Raw genomic sequence first — 19147 nt, 5'->3', positions numbered from 1 at the left:
CATGCCGCAGACGAATCGACTCTTACGTTCCCAGATGTGAACAAGACGCCAGGAGAATTCGTTTATTGGAAGCACTGAGTTGAGGGAGGAGGGAGGAAAACAGAACTGCTGATCTCCATCCAGGTCAGGGGATGGACTGGGCACCAAAGTCAGGGGAGGGAGCCCAACACCGAGAGTCAGTCAGAGGGAAGACCCAGCCCCTCGGATCGGGCTGCTCTGGGGGCAGGGGTGCATGCATCCTACCCGCCCCCCTCACACACGCTCCTGTGACTGCTTTGGCCCCCGTCAGCGCGGGGAGCGCAGGCCAGTGCGGGAGGCCGAGCGGTAGCAGTGGTACCCCTCCAGCGAGGCTGGGAGGAGCAGCAGGCCGCTCAGGGGGTCCTTCCGGCAGCGCCCCATGGCCTCCTTGTAGCTCAGCCGTTCCTTGGAGATGGGGTCTGTCAAATCCTTCTCGTAGCTGGCCTCGTCCTGCAGGAGCTGGGCCAGCTCTTCACTGATCATGCCGGAGAGCATGGCCTGCGCGATGGGGATGCGGCCCGTCCTCTTGGGGTCGATGAGCCCTCCGGTCAGGTGCTGCACCCGCAGGTGCGGGAGCATGCTCTCCTGGGGCATCCAGCCCTTCTGGATGGCCTCGCTCACCGACAGCCTCTTCTTGGTGACGGGGTCCTCGATGCCGGTGAAGCCCTTCTGGGCATTGAGCAGCCTCTGCAAGGAGCTGTTCTCGATCAGTCCCCTCTCCACAGCCTTGTGCACGGAGTAGCGCTCCCGGCTGAGGAGGTCCACGATGCCCCCCGTGGCTGCCTGCGCCTCCAGCAGCTTCTGCCCGGTAATGGGGTCCAGCATGTTCTTGGCCACGGCTGTCTTGATGGTGACCCTGTTGTCCGTGGTTGTGTCGTAGACGCCGGCGATGGGGAAGTTGTCCTTGCTGAGCCTGAGAGAGAAGCTGGGAGAGAAGAATCTGGTGCTCTGGGGGGCCGGGGAGGCCAGTGGGGACTTGGAGATGATGGTGCCGATGGAGAGCGGGGAGCAGGGCTTGGTCTCCCCGGCCACGAGCAGGGCGAACTCGCTGATGGGCAGGTGGCCGTCCGTGTAGAGATGGTACTCCTCCTTGGAGATGCGCCGGCAGCGCAGGGCGGCCTCGATGGAGTACTGCTTCCCGCTCTTGCGGTCCAGGAGCACAGACTCCTCCCCACAGGGACCCAAGGTGGTGACCTCCTCCCAGTCACACTCGAGCTCCTGCAGCTGGAGGTACTGGCCTCGGTCGATGATGCCCCTCTTGTAGGCCTCGTACGGGGACATGTCCTTCCCCGTCTCGGGCTCCAAGATGGAGATCTTGGTGGAGAGGTTGGTCTCTCGCGTCTGGGTCTCCTGGCTGAGCTCCTCCCGGCTCACCTTGGTGTGGAGGTCCCGGAGGGTCCTCTCCTTCTCGTAGATCTGGTCCTTCTCGCGGAGGATGGCCGTCTCGAGCCGCGAGAGCTCGTGGCCCCGCTGGGCTGCCCTCTGCCGCTCGCTCTCTGCCTTCCGGCCGAACAGCTTCGACTCCTCCTGCAGGCTCAGCACCTGCTGCTGCTTCTGCGTCTCCAGCTCCCGCAGCTTCTCCTGCAGCTGCCTGCACTCCTGGCTCTTCTGGTCCCGGGCCTCCTGGAGCTCGGCTTCCTCCTGCGACCAGGTCCTCCTCAGCGCCTCCGCCCGCTCTATCTGCTCCCGCAGGCGCCTCGCCGCCTCCTCCCGGCTCTGCCGGGTTGCGCGCTCCCTGTTGAGCATCTCCCACACCCAGGAACGCTCCCCCTCCAGGACCGGGTCCTTCTCCACTCTGATCACTTCCTTGTAGATGGTCTTCTCCTGCGGTTTGGTTTTCTGGAGCACGTCGATCTGCACCTGCAGCTTCTCGCACTCCTGACGCAACTCGGTCACCTGGGTCTTCTCCTGGTCCAGGTCCCGCCGCTGGCCTTCCACAGACTTCTCCAGGTCCGGGTCCTTCTCCAGCTGGACCACCTCCTCTATGATGACCTTCTCCTGCACTGCGGGAGGCCGCTTCTGCAGCTCCTGGACCCTCAGGGTCAGCTGCCGCAGCTCCGTCTCCACGGCCAGCTTCTTGCCGCAGTCCTCCTGGGAGCTGAGCAGGCCCTCGTCCTCCTGCACAGCGGCCCGCAGCTGCTGCACCTCCCGCTCCAGCTGCCGCCGCCGGCCCGCCTCCTCATCGAGGCTCCGGCTCAGCCGGCTGTGCTCCTCGCGGCACTTCGGGTCCCTCCGGGTGACCACCACCTCCTGCACCACCACCTTCTCCTCGGGCTGCCTCCGCTCCAGCAGCAGGTACTTGTTCTGCAGCTCGGAGACCGTGTCCTCGGCCGTCCGTCGCTTCTGGGCCGCCTCCCGCAGCTCCTGGCGCAGCCGCTGGGCCTCCTGCTCCAGGACCGGGTCCTTCTCATAGCGCACCACCTCCTTGTTCACCGTCTTGGTCTCCACCTTGGAGCGCTCCCGTCTCCACTCGTCGCGCTCCCCCTGCAGCCGGATGAGCTGCTCCTGGGCCCGCCCGCTGCCGTTGACCAGCTCGTTGAGCTGGGCCTTCAGGTGGTCCATCTCCCGCAGCACCTCCGGGCTCCTCTCGTGCCTCACCACCTCCTGTGTCACCTGCTTGTACTCCACCACAGGCTTCTGCGCCCGCAGGACCGCCAGCTCGGGCAGCAGCCGCCCCGCCGCCTCCTCCACGCTGCCCCTCCTGCGGGCAGTCTCCTGCAGCTGGGCCCTGAGCCGCGCCATCTCCTGCTCCGTCTCCGGATCCACCTGGAAGATCTCGTGGACACGCTCCTGCAGATCCACCCTGGGCTTCTGCTTCTCCTCCGCGCTGTGCTTGCCGCGCAGCTCCTGCAGCTCCCTGGCCAGCGCCTCGTTCTCCCGCCTCTCCGCCTCCAGGCAGCTCCTCAGCCTGGAGGCCTCTTGGAGGAGGCCTGGGTCCTGCTCCACCCTCTTCACCTCCTTCACGATCACCTTCGGCTGCACGGCGCGGATTGCCTGCTCCAGCTCCGCGATGCGAGCCTGCAGCCCGGCCACGGCTGCCTCCGCCCCCTTCCTCTGCGCCGCGTCCTCCTGCACCTGCAGCCTCAGGGCCTGGGCTGCCTTGACCATTTCCAGGTCCTTCTCCACCTTGACCACTTCCTTCAGCACGACCTTCTCCTTCACGCTCACCTCCTTCTGCTCAAGGGCCAGCAGCTCCGTCTTCAGCGCCTCCAGTTGGGCCAAGACGGCGGAGTTCTCCCCCCGCAGGAGCTGGATCTCGCTGCTGAGCTGGGCCGCCTGGCTGTCCAGGCCAGGGTCCCTCTCGATCTGGGTGACCTCCTTGGTCAGCAGGTGAGGCTGCGTGGCCTTCCTCTGGTTCTCTAGCTGCATGACCTTCTGGGCCGCCGCCTCCAGATCTGCCTGCAGGCCAGCCCGCTTCTTGCCCTCGTCCTCCACCTGGGACTTCACCCTGGACAGGTTGCTCTCCAGCTGGGGGTCCCGGGAGAACTCCACCACTTCCTTCTCCTCCAGTTTCTCCAAGGGCTGCTGGGTCTTCAGTTGCAGCAGCTGGTTCCTCTGCTCCTCTAGCTCGCGCTGCACCTGGGCCACCCGCTTCCTCTCCTCCTCCAGCTGGGACTTCAGGGCCTCTGACTCCCTCCGGGCTCGGGCTGGGCTCTCGGACCCCTGCCGTGAGTCACGGGTCACCTGGATGTCTTCACTGAGCTCCTTCTGCAGGGTGAGAGGAAGAGGGGGGAGTCCTGGGGTGAGGGGAGGAAAGGGATAAGCCCACCACACCCTCCTGAGATCAGGACCCTCCCCTGCTTCCTGAGACTTCCTAGTAGGTCCTGGGAGGTGGAACTGAAGACCTGGGATGCTTGGAGGCGGGATTTTGAGAGGCTCCATCAATGCCCAGGATGTTAGGATTCAAGGCAGCGTTCAGGCCGCGTTTGCACTAGAACGTGCAAATAGGAAGGTCCTCCCTTCCTCAACTTTCCCCCTTCCACTTCCACCCAGGCTCCCAGAAATGGGCCTGCACTCCTCTGGGGGACCCTGGAGTACACCTCTGGGTGGGAAGAAGCTGGCCAGTCCTTTGGCCAGTCACCAAGAGTCATGGAGAGCACCTGGCTCCTGGTCTCTCAGGGATGGAGACCTAGGTGGCCTCTCGCCCACTGGGGCTGGATCCTAGGCTGAAGACTTTGTGGGGATTCTCTCCCGTCCCCACCGGAGCACTGCCCAGTGGCGAAGCTGCGACCGCACTGAATGACATCTCCTGGTACTAACTCTGACATGGTCACCAGCCTGTAAGAGCTGCTGGGGGAGGAAGGAAGCAGCCCCTCCCTCAGGCTGCTGAGCTGTCCCAGGGCTGCAGGCTGCAGTGGGGGGAGGAAGGGGCGTCTGCCAGGTCAGCCACCGGGCCAGGCTGCCTAGTGCGGGAGTGGATGGGCCTCACCCCCATACCTTCTCCAGAATCTTTCCGGCGAACTCCAGCTGGTGCAGTTGCTGCTGGTGCACGGCTGCAACCTCAGCGTAGGCCTTCATCAGGTTCTTCTCCTGGAGAGGCCACAGGGAGGTGGGGGAGGGCGGTGTCAGCTCCTGCCTGAGAGGCTGCGGAGCCCGGCGGTGTTGAGGAATGAGGGATACAGAGCCCGGGCTCACCTGGGCCTGGATGCTCTCCTGCAGGGGAGCCACTCGGGGTCTCTTGGGGGCCGACCCCGCCTGGGTGGGCTCCAGGGAGCAGCGGTAGGTGTCTGCCTGCAGCTCATAGTCCTGAGCAGCGGGGGGGAAAGGACAACAGGCTGGCCATCAGTGGGGGAGGTGGGGGGAGGGAGGGAGGGAGGGTGGGTGGGTGGGAGATAAAAGGACAAGCTGAAGTAACTGCTTACCTGGAGGGCCGCCTGCAGTTGCTGGGAGAGGCGGGAGGCCATGGCCTTGTCCTGCTCTCGGCCCTGGATCTCCTGCAGCAGCCTCTGCCGAGGCAGAAGGGAAATTCAGGAAACACCGCTCACCTGGACTTTCCTCCACTCACCTGGACTCTCCTCCAGCCGGGCGCCTCCAGGGCCTCAGGCAGCCAGCACCGCCCAGAGGCGGGAAGGGCTCTGCGGGAAACTGCCTTTTCCCGGTGTGCTCCACCGTGGCCTCTGCTCAGGACACTTCACCCCTCCACACACACACCTGGCCATGCTAGTTATTCCTCAGGCCTCAGCCTGGGTGTCAGTTCCTTCCAGACTGCTTGCCCCGACGCCCCTGCATGTCCCGCAATGGGCTCCCACAGCGCTCTGGCTTCTCCACCAAAGTACTTAGCAGTGGGCCTGGATGCACCGGCCTGGGATGCACCGGCCTCCGCCTCAGACTGGGGGCTGCCCGAGGGCCGGGCTGTACCCCCGCCCCTGGGTCATTACCAGCATGTAATAGGGGCTTGGCAAGTATGAGGAAGAGGATGCAGTAGGAGTTGGAACCCTCAGGAGCATAAGGCCTGCTGTCCACCTCGGACCAGACAGAGAAGCGTTGGCTGTTTCTGTGGGCAAATTGGAGCATTTGGGGTGGCGGGTGTGACACAAGGCCTCTGAGGTCTGAGCTTTGAGGTCATTAAAACACTGGCCACTAGAGGGCCACGTGCACACAGGCAGCTCTCCCTGATGGGGAGGTGGCCCGGGAAAGGGATGTGGCTTGAGGGCCCAGCTCTGGGTACCGGCCCCCAGGTCGCCTGCAGCCCCAGATCCTCACCTTCTGCACCTGCAGCTTGTAGGCAATCTGGCTGGGCCCGTCTCTGGGCCGCATCTCGTTGCGGGGCAGGTGCTCCAGCCAGGAGTTCAGGTTGTCCCTGCAGTTCTTGAACCGCTGGTAGGTGAGGCCAGCGTCCTGCACCATCTTCTCCCTGCAGGAGGACGAGGCCCAGAGCAGAGGTGAGAGCTGCCCTCAGGGGACAGGTGAGGGGTGCACGGAGGAGGCTGGTGGGTGCCTCCCTCCCTGGGACAGGTCAGGAGGGCTGAGTGACCCACCATGCCGATCCCCTAACTCTGGCCCTGTGCTGGAGCTGGGCATTCAGAGATGGACCGGACACTCTCTGCCAGGTACCACCTGGGAGGTCGGTGCCGTTATTATCCCTTTTTTCTTCCTTTTTTAATTTATATGGATGTGCCGGGTCTTAGTTGTGGCACATGGGATCTTCGTTGCTGTATGCGGGATCTTTAGTTTCGGCACGTGGGATCTAGTTTCCCGACCAGGGATCAAACCCGGGCCCCCTGCATCGGGAGCGTGGAGTTTTAACCACTGGACCGCCAGGGAAGTCCTCCATCCCATTTTAGAGGTCAGGAAACTGAACCTCAGAGAGGTGAAGTCGCCAGTCCAAGGTTACACAGCTCACCAGCCGTGGCCACCGTGCCCCGTGGGGCTGTGCCATGAGCCGCGATGGCCCAGCACTCACCGCAGGTCCAGCTGGTCACCCACGGAGTGGTAGCGGTCCGTGAGGGCCCGCACCTGGCGCTGCTGGCGCGGCAGGTCTTGGCAGAACTCATGGAAATTACTGTGCAGCGTGCCGCACGTGCGCTCGGCGGCCTTCAGCTGGCGGTGCAGCCCCAGCACGCAGGCCTGCTGCTCCAGCAGCTCCCTCCGCCGGCGCTGGGGCAGGAGGGGACACAGCGCGAGGCACCCTTATGGTTCGGTCGTATGCCACGTCCACCCTCCACCTGCCCTCAGATGCTTGGTCAGGCTGTGGCCCCCTTCTGCCAGGGGGCCACCCAGCCCCTCACCTGCAGCTCGCTGACCCTCTCCTGCAGCGCGCCTGGGTCTGCAGGGATGGGGGCCTCCTGCACCAGGGTGGACTCGAAGCCTCGGATGACCCTGTCCGCATCCCGGATCTGCCGCTCCAGACCCAGGGCAGCCTTGGCTCTGCCACAGAGGAGGCCAAGGGTCAGACACCCCCTTGGCCACACCCATAGGACCTCGCCCAGCGGCCCCCATCCCCAGAGCACTCACTTCTCCCTGTAGAGTCTGCAGAGAACCTGCACGTCACTGTACTTGTTCTTGACGTTGCTGAGGACCACGGGTAGGTGCAGGGCGGCGGGGCCCGCAGGCTGCCCTGACAGAAACGCCTCACACTCCTGCTGGGCTGCCGCCTTCTCTGCTCCCAGGCTCTGCAGCCGCTGGGCCATGCCCTGGGGTGGGGCGGGGCTCAGGATCTCTGCTCTGGGCGGGTGGCTTCCACCCAGCCCTCCTGCCATGTCAACCTAACTCTGCCCATGAGGCCCGAGAGTGTGGTGCGGACGTGCTCAGTCTCAGTTCCCAGGTAGATGACCATGGGCGGTTAACCTCTCTGACCCTCAGTCTCCTCATCTACAGAATGCTCGATGGGAGGTTGAGACGAGACCCTGTGAGTCAGGAGCTCTTGCCCACCTTGGTCTTCATGTCACTCTCCTGTTCACAAAACCTTCAGTTCCCTGCCCCCTCGCTCCAGGTCAGGCAGCAAAGCCCTAGCTCCATCCACTTGGGGTTATTGCGTTGATTCTGTTATCAGTTATTCACTCATCTAGTCCATAAGCCACTGGTGCCGACTCCATGCCATGCACTGCCTCCTTTCCAGGTAAACTGGACCCCCGACACCCCTGACGCTGTGACTTCAAAACCTAAGGACCTATTTGGAGACTGCCAGGTCCCAGCGCAGTGGTAACCAGGGCCTGGCGTGGGCAGAGGCATCGCTGAAGCCGTGTTACCACACGGTGCCTCCTTCTGCCACTCCTGCTTCCTCCCCGTGCCGCCCCAGGACCCCATCTGCAGCACCTTTCCCACCTCTGGAGCCCTCCCGCCCCCAGCCAGCGCTCTGAACCAGCTGAAATGCTACAGAACACTGCAGAGTGAAAATAAGTTGCACAATAACGTGAACGTGCTTCAACTTTTTAAAAACTATATCCAAACGATATATTTGAGTAGAAACCGGTTTGGAAGGATACAATCCAAACTGCTGCCCCCCAGGTGGGGGGGAGGGGCAGCTTTCACTGTTAGCAGTTCTGAGTCCTTTTGTGATCATGTTTATACTCCTGCAGCCTCTCCAGGGAGGCTCCCTGCCAGCCACCCGGGAGAAACCACCCCTGAGATGCTCCAGGCTTCCTGCTGCTCTCAGGACTCTCGCCAGAACACCCCTCCAGCGTGGGGTACAGGGCCTTTACTCTGAGCCCTGCCCCTCTAGAACCTTCCTGGGCCTTGCTATACTTCATCCTCAGGACACCCAGACGAGCTGGGTATTATTGTGCCTTTTTTCAGGGATGAGGAAACCAAGGCCCAGAGAGGCTGAGTGAATTGCCCAAAGTCACAGAGCCAGTCAGTGGAGGAGCCAGGATGGGAACCAGCTTGCGTGAGTTATGGACTGTCCACTCCCTTCTTCCACCTCGGGGCCCCATGGCTGCTCCCACACTTGCCTCGTCTTTACTTTGTGCACGCCCCCAGGGCCGGACCACTTCTTATCCCAGCTGCCCTGGTTCACCCACCTTGTGGCTTTGGATGCGGCCCTCCAGGTCCTCCAGTGGTGTGGTGTGGCTCAACGGGGCCCGGATCCAGGTCAGCATCTGCTTCTCTATCTGCCCCAGGTCCTCCTCCAGCCGGGTCATCTGTGTCAGGAGCTTCTGGGCCTGTGGGTCGGCTGGGGCTGAGCTGGTTGGAGCTGGGGGAAAAGAGTGCCTGTGAGGGTCCAGAGCCTACCTCACGTCTGCCTGTCTGCTTGGTTGGCCCCTCCCTGAGTGCCTGCAGAGGGTCCTGTGTGGGGTAGGGTGGGAGGGCCATGGGCAGGGCCTAACTGAGGGAGGGACATCCCCAGGGGCTTGCCAACCCAGGAGATGGAATCCCCAGAGCAGAAACCCTTAATTCAGGGTCACCCCCTGCCCATGGCAGCCCTCACAGTGACCAGAGTCGAGTCTACTCCCTCTGTCCCAATAGTGCCTCCCCCTGTTCCCTGGCCAGCCCTCGGTACCCTTCTGGCTAGGCTGTAAGGGCTCCGCAGCACTGGCCTTCAGGCGGCTCTGGACTGTGGTCAGTTTCTGCTTCAGGGCCTGCAGCTCCGAGGCCAGCCTGGAACAAGGAGGAGATCAGAGAAGGACGTCCCTCCACTCTCTCCCCTCGGCCCCAGCAGTCACTGGTCCAGGCGAAGGCCGGGCAATGGCCTCAAACCACAGGGCCCGTTCTGGGCCCACAGCCTGCCTCCTGCCCCTGTGGATCCCCAGGCAGACTCACCTGGAGGCCCTGGCCACGGCTTCAGGGTCCGGAGCTGGGATGCAGAAGCAGGCGGCTGGGGCACATTTGGTCTCGCCTGCCGGGCCCTGGACCAGCCAGGTGTGCGGATCAGTGTTGTCCATCAGCGTATACCGTTCGCCCTGCAGCAGCTGCACCTAGGGGGCAGGTGGGGAGGGGCTTATGCAGGCTCAGGGGCCGGGATGGAGAAGGGATCAAGGCCAAGGTGGGTAGAGGCTGGGGACGGGGACAGGTAGAGGAACAGGAGCTGGGGCAGGGGTGCTGGGGTAGGGACAGGGACAAGCTAGAGGCAGGACAGGGCTTGGAGAGGGGTAGTGCTCGGGCAGGGGTGGGGGGTGGGGGGGGCGGGGGGCGGGGGCAGTGGCAGGAGTGGGTAGGATGGGGAGGGGAGGGACTGGAGGGGGCAGGGGTGGGGTGGGCGGGGCCGGAGGAGCTGGGCAGGCAGAGACTGTACTTCTCCCGTGTCCCAGTCACAGATGCTGTCCACGTGCAGGGACTGCTGGGGTGGTTTCCTCCGCTGCGGCAGAGGGGCCACCTCCCGGCTCCGCAGCTGCAGGTCCCCAACAGCCTTTTCGGCCACAGCCAGCTGCTTCTCCTCTGCCTGCAGGGACCCAGACAATGGGGGCTCAGGCCAGCCCCATACGTGCCCCCCAGGAGGGCCGGGGAGGGGTCTGGCCCTCATGAAGACAAGGTCTCTTTTTTTTTTTAAATTTATTACTATTATTTTTTGTGGTATGCGTGTCTCTCACTGTTGTGGCCTCTCCCGTTGCGGAGCACAGGCTCCGGACGTGCAGGCTCAGCGGCCATGCCTCACGGGCCCAGCCGCTCCGCGGCATGTGGGATCTTCCCAGACCGGGGCACGAACCCGCGTCCCCTGCATTGGCAGGCGGACTCTCAACCACTGCACCACCAGGGAAGCCCAAGACAGGGTCTCTTAGTCAGCAAAGTAAAAGGAGCCCCTCCCAGGGCACCCAGGATCCTAGGGCCTGCTGGTTGGGGTGGGGTGGGGTAGGGGGCTGCCCAGCATCACCCAGGCCTGCAGAGTGGGAGCTGGAGGGGCCTCAGAGCTCTTCTGGGCAGCCCCTGTCACATTGCCGATGAGGAAACTGAGGTCCAGAGGTGGTAACAGACCAGGCTCCTCCTGCTGCAGCAGACCTCCTTCTCCTGCTCCCAAGGCTGGGGCTCCGGGCAGGACTACGTACCCGGGAGGCCTGAGGCCCAGACACACAGGCAGGCCCCGTTCCCAGGAGTGGGTGCAGGGGCTGGGTGGGGCCATCTCACCTCCAGCTGCAGCAGCTCTGTTGGGGCGCCAGGTGGGCCCCCCGGGGCAGGGCTGTACTGGGCGTCCAGGCTGGAGTTGAGCTTTGCCAGGGTCTGGCTGACAGAGTCGGCCTCTTCCTGGAACTGAGGTCGGTGGGTGGTCAGGGGCAGAGCTGGGGCACCCGCTGCCCTAGGGCACCCCGCAAAGCAGCTAAATGCAAACCGCTTAAACCCAAACTGCCACTTGCTGTCGGTCTTTCTACCCAGGCAGTGCAGTCTTTTTAACTAAAGTGCTCTGCAAATCAGGCATTTTGAGGTCACTGAACTTAATTTCTTTTAGTGTCGTAAAACACTTTGGTTTTCGTCCTTCCTGCACAGATGAAGGGCAGTGCCCCTCCCGCCTCACTCTAGCACCTGGAGTCCTGGCTGGGACCCCGGGTGCCCAGGGTGCCTCAGAGTAGAAGCTGGGAGTGTGCTTTAAAGAAACATCCTACAGTTGGGTGATATTACGGAATTCTCATCAGTGGGTGTGATACTGGTATTGTGGATATATAGAAAAATGCCTTTTAAAAAAAAGAAAAGGGAAGAAAAAAATCCTTGGCTTTTGTCTTTCTCAAAGTATAATAAACCATTTTAGCTGGAAATTATTAAAAAAAAGAAGTCCCTGTTGTATATATACATTTTTTAATTTTTTTCTTTTTTTCTTTTTCTATCTCTAAGTCTATTATATCAATGTTTGTCAACCCTTGTTTCATTATTGTCCCTTCTAAGGAGTTTTTTAGACATTTTTTTCCTTACTTTCCCCATTGTCGCCATGAAATTTTAGTATTATAGATATGTTGTATATCCTTTACGTATGTATATCTGTGATTTATGCATAAAAAAAGATTTTTTTTTTCGCCCACGAGAGCCAACTTTCATCCCCCAGGAGTGATATCACCCTGTTGAGAATGTATGTGTGACATTATTTTCCCCCTGGGAACTAGTCACAACAACACAGCTCTGTCTTTTTTATTCGGTGCCTTGACACCCGATGTCCTCCGGCGTCCTCCAGACACACCCCCGTCCCCCTGCCCGGCCCTGTCCGCAGGCTCACCCGGCAGTAATCCTCCACGTGCTGCAGTTGGCTCTCCTGGCAGATGCACAGGTTCAGGAAGTTCTGCCACTCCAACTTCAGGGCCTCCTGGTGGGCCTGGGGGCAGAAGCACGGAGTCCTCAGACCGTGCCCCGACCTGGTCCATCCACCCGCCCACCCACTCTGCTGGCCCTGCCCACTGTCCCCCACCCGGCTGGTGTCTCCCTCTCCGTCTTCCCAGCCTCCCTGGGAAGCTCCCCAAGTGAGGGAGTTAGGGTCCCCGAGGCAGCAGGGAGTGTGTGGGCCTTCGCACCCGGATGGGCCCCACGGCCGGGTGCCCGAGCTCCACCAGGCGCTCCCCGTCACGCTCCAGCTGGTTCACGCACTGCTCCTGGCTCAGCAGCTCGTGCTGCCTGAAGTGCTGGGAGAGAGTTGGGGAGCGGGCGGTGAGGACGAGGATGTCCTCGTCCCCCCACCTCGCCCCCACTTGCGCACACTGACCTCGTACTCCCTCCGCACGCCCACGGGGTCTGCCATGAGGTCACTCCAGTCCTGCTGCAGGATGCGCTGCTGCTGCTGGGCCAGGGCGCTCAGCTGGCGCGTGCAGCCCTGCAGGTGTGTGTACAGGCTGTCTAGGCTCTGCCCTCGCCACGAGGCTGCCTTCTGTGCTCGGGCAAGAGGCAGGGAGAGAGAAGGGGTAGCAAGAGGCACCGTCACGCTGTGCCCCACTCCCAGCCCGCCCAGCCCGCCAGCCCACCAGCCCGCCAGCCTGTCCCTCCGCCCTGCTCACCAGGAGACCCTGGTATTGCCTCTGGATGCTGGCCGCGTCCTGCCTCGACCAAGGGAGAGAGAACACAAGCGCAGTGAGAGATGGGGTGCAGGGGAGAATGTCCCCACGTCCTGGGCCTCCCGTGCCCCCTCCTCCATCCCTGGCCCTAGAGGGCCAGCCAGGCCTCACTCAGGATCGGATGGGAGAAAGGGAACTGGGACTGGGGCCAAGCAGGGATGTGCGTCCGACAGCTCACCCACCGGCCCTGTGGGGCTCCGCAGCTGCTGCCCATAGGCCTCGATCTCCTTCTGCAGGATGTTGTGCTCGGCGACCTGCTGCTCCAGCTCCACCATGCCCGGCCCGTACAGGCCCTCACAGACCTGCTTCTGCAGAAAGGCTGGCCGCTCAGCTCTGCTGCAGGGCCTGGGGCGGGAGCCCTCCTGCACCTACCCTCCCCCTGGCCCCTGGCATCCCCATCAGCAGAGGTGGAGCTGGTCACTGGGGCAGAGGGTGGAGAGGTGGGCGCCTGGGTGAATGGCTGCAGCTCACCCTGGGGAACATGCTATTCTCCAGTAGCCCTGGCCGAGGCCTCAGCGTTGCATGACTGAGGACCCTGAATCTCACTGGTCCCCAGGACTCAGGGCTCAGCCTCTGAAAAGTCTCCACGCTCTGCCCTGCCTCCTGCTGGGACACCTCCAGCCTGGCTCCAGGAGCCTGTGCACACCCTGCCCTGTCCATGTTCCCCTGTCCCCTCGTTGTTATCACAGCACCCCTTCTGTCGTGACATCAAAGCACAGTTCCTCACGTGATGCTCAGGGTGCCCGTGACCTGGTTCTGCCTACCTGCCCAGAAAACCCCACTTCCCATCGCACCCCAGGCTTCCTCCAGGTCTCTTCCTTTTCTCTGGAATGTCCTCTCCTCACCACCTCACCCCAACCCAACCGAGCCCTCCCACCTGCAGGAAGCCTTCCCTGACTGCACCGTCGCCTCTGCCCACTCCCTTCCCAGATGGCTAGCTGCCCCCAGCTCCAAGCACGCATCAGCCCCTGACGAAAGGCAGCTCTGGGTTGCCCTGTGGTTGCTGCTGGGTGTGACTTCCAGCTCCTTGAGGCGTCTCCAACTTTGGGGATGGCTCCTGACCTGCTTCTGCTCCAGCACCCGTGCCCAGTCGACCCCGGGCCCCACGTCTGGCGGCAACACCATCCTCTCATACAGGGCGCGGTACTCGGAACACTCCTGGGCCACCCGCTTATGCAGCTGCTTGATGCTGCCAAGGAAGTGGCCAACAGGTCGGAGCTGGGCCGGGGGCTCCCCCCGGACCCCCGGCGCCTCCATCCTTGAGCCCCAGCCCCCCGCTGCCGCCCCCACCCCACTCACTCCTTCTCGATCTCCTCGGCCTGCAGGTGCTTGAGCCGCCGGGCCTTGTCCACGTCCAGGAAGAGGCTCTTCAGCAGCTCCTCAGCCTCCTTCAGGCTACAGCCCACCTCCCCCTGGTGCTGCAGGGCCTGGCCCTGCTCGCTGTGCTGCCGGTCCTGCGGCAGCAGATGGCATCCTCACTGCCCGCCGCTGCTGCCTGAGCCCCGCCCTGAGGGACTCTGGCCACACTGGCAGAGGGCAGGGCATGGGCACCTGCGGGGCGGACTCAGGACACAGGGGAGGCCTGGGCCCCGCCCCTTTGACCCTCCAGGTTAGGAGCCCGACATAGAAGGAGGGATAAGCCCTCTCTCCCACTGTGTTTGGAGAGTGGCCAGGGAAGGACTGGACTGTCTGTCCACCTTCACCACGACAAGTGGGCACAGGAGGGACCGCCAGGCATGGTCATGGGCCTCCCACGTGCCCACGCCCCGTCATCTGCCCCCAGGCCTCACCTGCTGCAGCCTCTTCTGGGTCTCCAGGATGTCCCTCTCCACCTGGTCGGTTTTGGCCTGCATGCGAGAGATGAGCAGGGCCAGCTCCTTGGTGGCAGCTCTGACGGGTGGTGGGGACAGAGGGCAGCGTGGTTAGAGAAGGTCCCTCTGTTTCCCTTGGGCAGAGGTCTGCCCACCTGGGTGGTGTCCCTTCCTCCGCCTGCCCCGTCCTGCCCTATAGCCGGGCTCACTGCCCTGGAGGGAGGAGTCCAAGACCTGGGGAGCTCTGGCCTCTCTGTAGGAAGCTCTGTGAGATACCCAGTTCTGGGCGGGGAAGCGCTGCCTCCACAGGAGGGCTCAGAAAATGGGGGTCCCGGGTGTGCGCGGCACCGTGGAGCCAGCCAACCTCCCTGTCCTGGAAGTGTGTCCCCAACCCCGCCTAGCTCCCTGCTGCTCCTTCTGGAGGGAGGGCAGGCAGCCCTCAGGGGAGTGAGTGAATCACTGGCTCAGCCCCTAATACCTGACATGGAATGGCTGGATCTTGGGGAGGGGCAGTTGGGCTGGCTGCGGACAGGGGAGCAACAGCGTGTCCCCCAGCCCAACTTCCATTCACGCCAACCCTGTCTCCCCACCGCTGCCCTGGGCTCTTCCTGTGCCCAGGCTAACAAGCTTCCAGAGGAGACACACAGCACCGGGGCAGGGGGAAGCCACGAGACTGCCAGGGCACCCCAACCCTTTCCAGATTTGGGGGTTCAGAGCCCAAACTGGGACCTGACTTGCCCCAGGCCACACAGCCAGGAGCAGAGTATGAGCCTGAACCGGGCTGCCAGGGTCCTTTCCCAGCCTCTGTAGGGCGCCTGCTGTGGAACTGAGCTCACTCTGGAGCCCAGAGGCTCGAGCAGACCTAATAAAAGGCAGAGTGGTCTAAGCCTCAGGAGCACAGCACCCTGTGAGGTCACAGTCCTGGGGAAGGTAAACCTTCACGAGCTGGGTCTTAAACCAGGGGGCAAAGGATAAGCCTCCTCCAAAGCAGAGGGGCGGTGACGCAAAGACACAGCCTGAAAGAACTCTGACAGACAGCCTGGTTTTTATCCTTCTCCACTACAGCTGTGTGGTCTTGGGCAAGTTACTTAATCTCTCTGTGCCTGAGGTTCCTCACCTGTAAAGTAAGGCTCTAGTAATATCTACCTCACCGTGTCATTGTGTTAAGAGAACTGATTCATCTGAAGTGTCCTGTGCAGAGTCAACACCCAGTAAGTGTTAGTTTTTATTCCCCTAGAATGTAGGCGCTTTGAAGGCAGGGAGGGACCTGTCGGTTCTGTTTACGATGGCATCCCCGGGGCCTACAACAGTCTTGGCACACAGTAGGTGCTCAATAAATATGTGTTGAACAAGCAGATTGCACGAGGGGAATGATGAGCCCTCTTGGGGCGGCTGCAGCCAGAGGACAGGGCCCTAGGGACCGAGCTGCCTGGGAGCCTCCCTGGGGACGGGAGCTCTGGGTCCTGAGCCCTGGGAGAAGCACACTCCACCCTGGGCAGGGCCCAGGAGCCCCAGGGAGGACAGCTCACTCCAGTGAGTCTTAACTGCCGTCCTTCCTGTCTGCCGAGAAGCCCAGCCTCGGAGTCGTCACCCTGATCCCTACTGGGGCGATGGGCCTTTCATCTCCGCTCCCGCCTCCACACCCAGGACCCCGCGAGCCGCCACCTCCACCCTGCAGAGGGGCCTGATGGCCAGTGAGTGGGAGAAGGCCAGCCAAGTCTGCAGACTGTGCAGCTCTGGAGAGCCGGGCTGGACCCTGCCGGGAGCTGGGGGAACTGAGAGAGGCTCTGAGGATGTCCGGGGCCCACGGGCCCCTCCGCCTTCCCTCCAGCACCCCCTCCACACACCCACAGGGTGAAGGTATCATCTCAACTCTTAATAAAACTCTCAAGGCCCGAGGCGTGAGCCGGGTGGGGAGAGCTGCAGCCTGGAGGTGGGGGCACCCCATCTGCCACCTCTCGGCTTCTCCAGCCTCAGTCCTTCTGCCCACCCTGTGCTGTGCCCAGGTCCCAAGGGTCATCACAATCCAAGCGGAGCCTTGAGGGCAGAGCCATGGACAGGGAGACAGTCCCCCAGCCTCCCAGCAGAGGAAGGCAGCTGCTCAGGCCCCCATCCAGCACGTCTGCAGAGCAGCCTTAACCCGTGGCCCTCAGGCCCCCTGGAGAACGTGGGGAGCCCCAGGCCATCTCTGGTCTCCTGCCGGGGCTGGAGCTTGGCCTGCGCCGGTGAGAGAGAGTCCAGCCCCAGGCTCTCGGCCTCAGGACACCTAATGCCAGCACTGGGCTGGCCCCAGCTCTGGGCTGCTTCCCCCAGGTGGCTGGAGCACCTGGGTCTGGCACCACCCGGGCCCCAGCCCCTCCCCCGGCCCTACTCACCGGCTGTGCTTGTTGGGGGACCCCTTGGGGGAGCCTTTGGCCAGGGAGGCCTTGGGGGACCCCTTCTCCTGGGAGCCTTTGCTCAGCCCCTTGAACATGGTCGTGAAGGAAGGTGCGGGTTCGGGCTGGGCTTGGCCGGTGATGGCAGGCGGGTGGCAGGCAGCAGGCGTGAGTCCTCGCTGGCGGCTCAGCTGGGCTCTGGCGAGGTGGGGCGGCCGGGCACTGGGCAGGCGGTTTTTGTGCGGCCTCTCCCTGCAGGTGAGGCAGGCCAGTGGCCGGGGCTGTGCGCATGCACCCACGCTTGCCCACACCCCCCTCACGCCTGCTCCTGCACAACCAGTTTGGGAGGAAAGGGCACAGCCCAGAGGGTGGGGCGCCCGAGCCTCCCCGACTCTCAGAGGAGGTTTGGACTTGTTACACTCACACGCCCAGAGCCAGGGGGAGTCGGCAGAGATCACATCCAGATGCGGAAATCGCGGGGCCCAGGAGGGACAGGGCTCCAGACAGACGTGCGTGCATATGCACGCGCAGGCTCAGGGACCCAGGCGACCTCAGAGCTTGGGCTCCAGGTTAATAAACACCTCCAACCTGCCCACGCCCCTGCCCACGGCTCGCAGCCTGCCGGGGGTGGGTGGGGGGGCTGCTCCCTGCCAGCTCAGGGTGGGTGGAGGCCCCGGGCTCTCTGCTCACCACCAGGGCGTCCAGGTCTCTGTTCCACGTCCTCCACCGACATGATGGGGCAGCTAGGGGGCATTCACCCCTGGCAACTGGCACGAAGTACATTTTAAAAGTGGACACCACCCAGCCGGCTCCCCAGAGCACCAGCCCACAGTCCTGCAGTGCGCTTTTCCTGGTTGGCTGGTCATCCCATCTGTCCACGGCTCCGGGTCCAGATACAGTCAGATGCGCATTGCTGGGATCCTCGGAAGCTTCAGAACAGCGCCAGCGGGGCCGGGACTCCTCCTGGCCCCTCCCCCCAAGGGCCCCCAGCACTAGCCTTCAGGGGCTGCTGAGCCCAGGGTCTGCAGGAGCCTCCTGGGAACCCACTGTACTTGGGTTTCCTACCTGCCTCTCCTCTCTCCCGAGAAGTGGCCCCTGGTGGCTTTGCTGGAGTCAGATGGGAGTGTCTAACAGCAGTGCCAGTTTACTGGTCTTTCCCTCACATTTAGGGCCAGGGAGGTCATCTTGGTAGCTGCCTTCTCCTGGGGTGGCCCCCAGGATCTTCAAGACAGGTGTGGGTTCCTCCATTTCCAGGTACTCATTTCACTGCCCCAGCTCAAGTCCCTTCTATAGATCTAGAGTCATTCCCTGGAACCATTACAGTTTCGGTGGAAGGAGGGTTTGAGGGGGAACAAAGGGGGAGGGATGCAGACAGGCTGGGTTTGGAGCACTGGGACATCCTGGCAGGCCCAGCTGAGGACAGAAAACAACCGGAGAAGAGGTAAGGGTCCCAGCCCACTAGGGAGATCAGGGACAGAGGTCTGAGACTGGCCACGTGCCCCCTAGGGCAGAAAAGGCCCGAGTCCCTTTTGGCTGCATCTCATGAACAACCCATTGAATTTGGCCCTGGAGAAGGGACACAGGAGTCACCATCTATCCTGGAGGGGGTGGGGCTAACAGTGGTAGTGGCGGTGGGGAGGGCAGCAGGAGGCCTTGACGCAACAAGTAGCAACAGGGATGTAGTGGTTTCCAGCTGTTCTCCCAGATGAGTGTGATGGTGAGATGGAGCCAGATAAGGAAGCCTGGCCCAGAGGCCACTCACCCTCTGCCCCAGCCCCTCTCCCCGTTACTCCTGGGTGACAATTGTCTTCTAACCACTAGCTGCATGCCTGCCATTTACTGTTCTCAGAAAGGGGCCCGTTTGTTGAAATGACTACCGGATTCAGCCACCAGCCCTAACGGCTGGCCTCTCATATCAAACCCAAGAGTCAGCTCATGTTCTTATCTTTGAGATTGGGCAAGTGATAGCAATATCCCAGGAGAGCCAAGACAGGAGACAGCAGCCCTCAGTCCACTGTCCTGTCTCCCCGAGAACTCCAGGACTTTCTTGGGAGGGGGTGGTCATTGGAGGCGGAGGTCCCAGGGGGGAAAATGTCCAGACTCCAGCCCCAGGAATGGGAGCAGCCAGGGGAGGCCCCACTGGGCTGTGGCCCCCAGGTGGAGGGCAGGCAGTGAGACTGAGATCTGGAACGTTTGAGCTTTGCCTTCTGTCTGCAGAAGCTCCCCTGGAAATAAGTGAGTACCATAGGGGGCCCTCATCCGCCCCAGAGACGAACTGATTCACTGCAAGAAAAACAAGGGCTGAATTCCTGGCCTGTCTAAAGCCAAATCGAATCAGACTCCAGCTCCCAGACAGGGCTGACGTGCCATAGGCATGAACACCCAGGTCTCTGAGCTGGCTGTCATTGCAGGGTGCTCCTATTCAGATAGCAGTAACCCTGGCCCCCCAAGACGAAGGCACAGGAGAAAGGATAGGGACAAAGAAAGATGTAGGGTTTTAAATATCTGAGGGAAGGGGCTTCCCTGGTGGCGCAATGGTTGAGAG

The 19147-nt window shown here is 62.4% G+C and overlaps 1 protein-coding gene across 1 annotated transcript; it reads right to left on the bottom strand.

The window, feature by feature from the left end:
* Positions 1-44: 44 nt before the first annotated feature.
* Positions 45-17030, bottom strand: EVPL (envoplakin). Its single transcript, XM_079905059.1, has 22 exons — positions 16603-17030; positions 14207-14306; positions 13716-13870; positions 13479-13605; positions 12599-12724; positions 12360-12398; positions 12071-12232; positions 11883-11990; positions 11591-11686; positions 10516-10638; positions 9689-9835; positions 9217-9371; positions 8957-9054; positions 8478-8650; positions 6973-7151; positions 6747-6885; positions 6422-6615; positions 5722-5872; positions 4881-4964; positions 4654-4764; positions 4456-4548; positions 45-3726 (listed from the first exon to the last, which is right to left on the bottom strand). Exons 1-22 carry the CDS (start codon positions 16698-16700, stop codon positions 286-288), a joined length of 6099 nt encoding a protein of 2032 aa, XP_079761185.1. The 5' UTR covers positions 16701-17030; the 3' UTR covers positions 45-285.
* Positions 17031-19147: the final 2117 nt, after the last annotated feature.

Source organism: Stenella coeruleoalba (genome assembly GCF_951394435.1).
Source record: "Stenella coeruleoalba genome assembly, chromosome: 19".
Taxonomy (NCBI): domain Eukaryota; kingdom Metazoa; phylum Chordata; class Mammalia; order Artiodactyla; family Delphinidae; genus Stenella; species Stenella coeruleoalba.
This window is presented reverse-complemented; position numbering and strand designations above follow the sequence as displayed.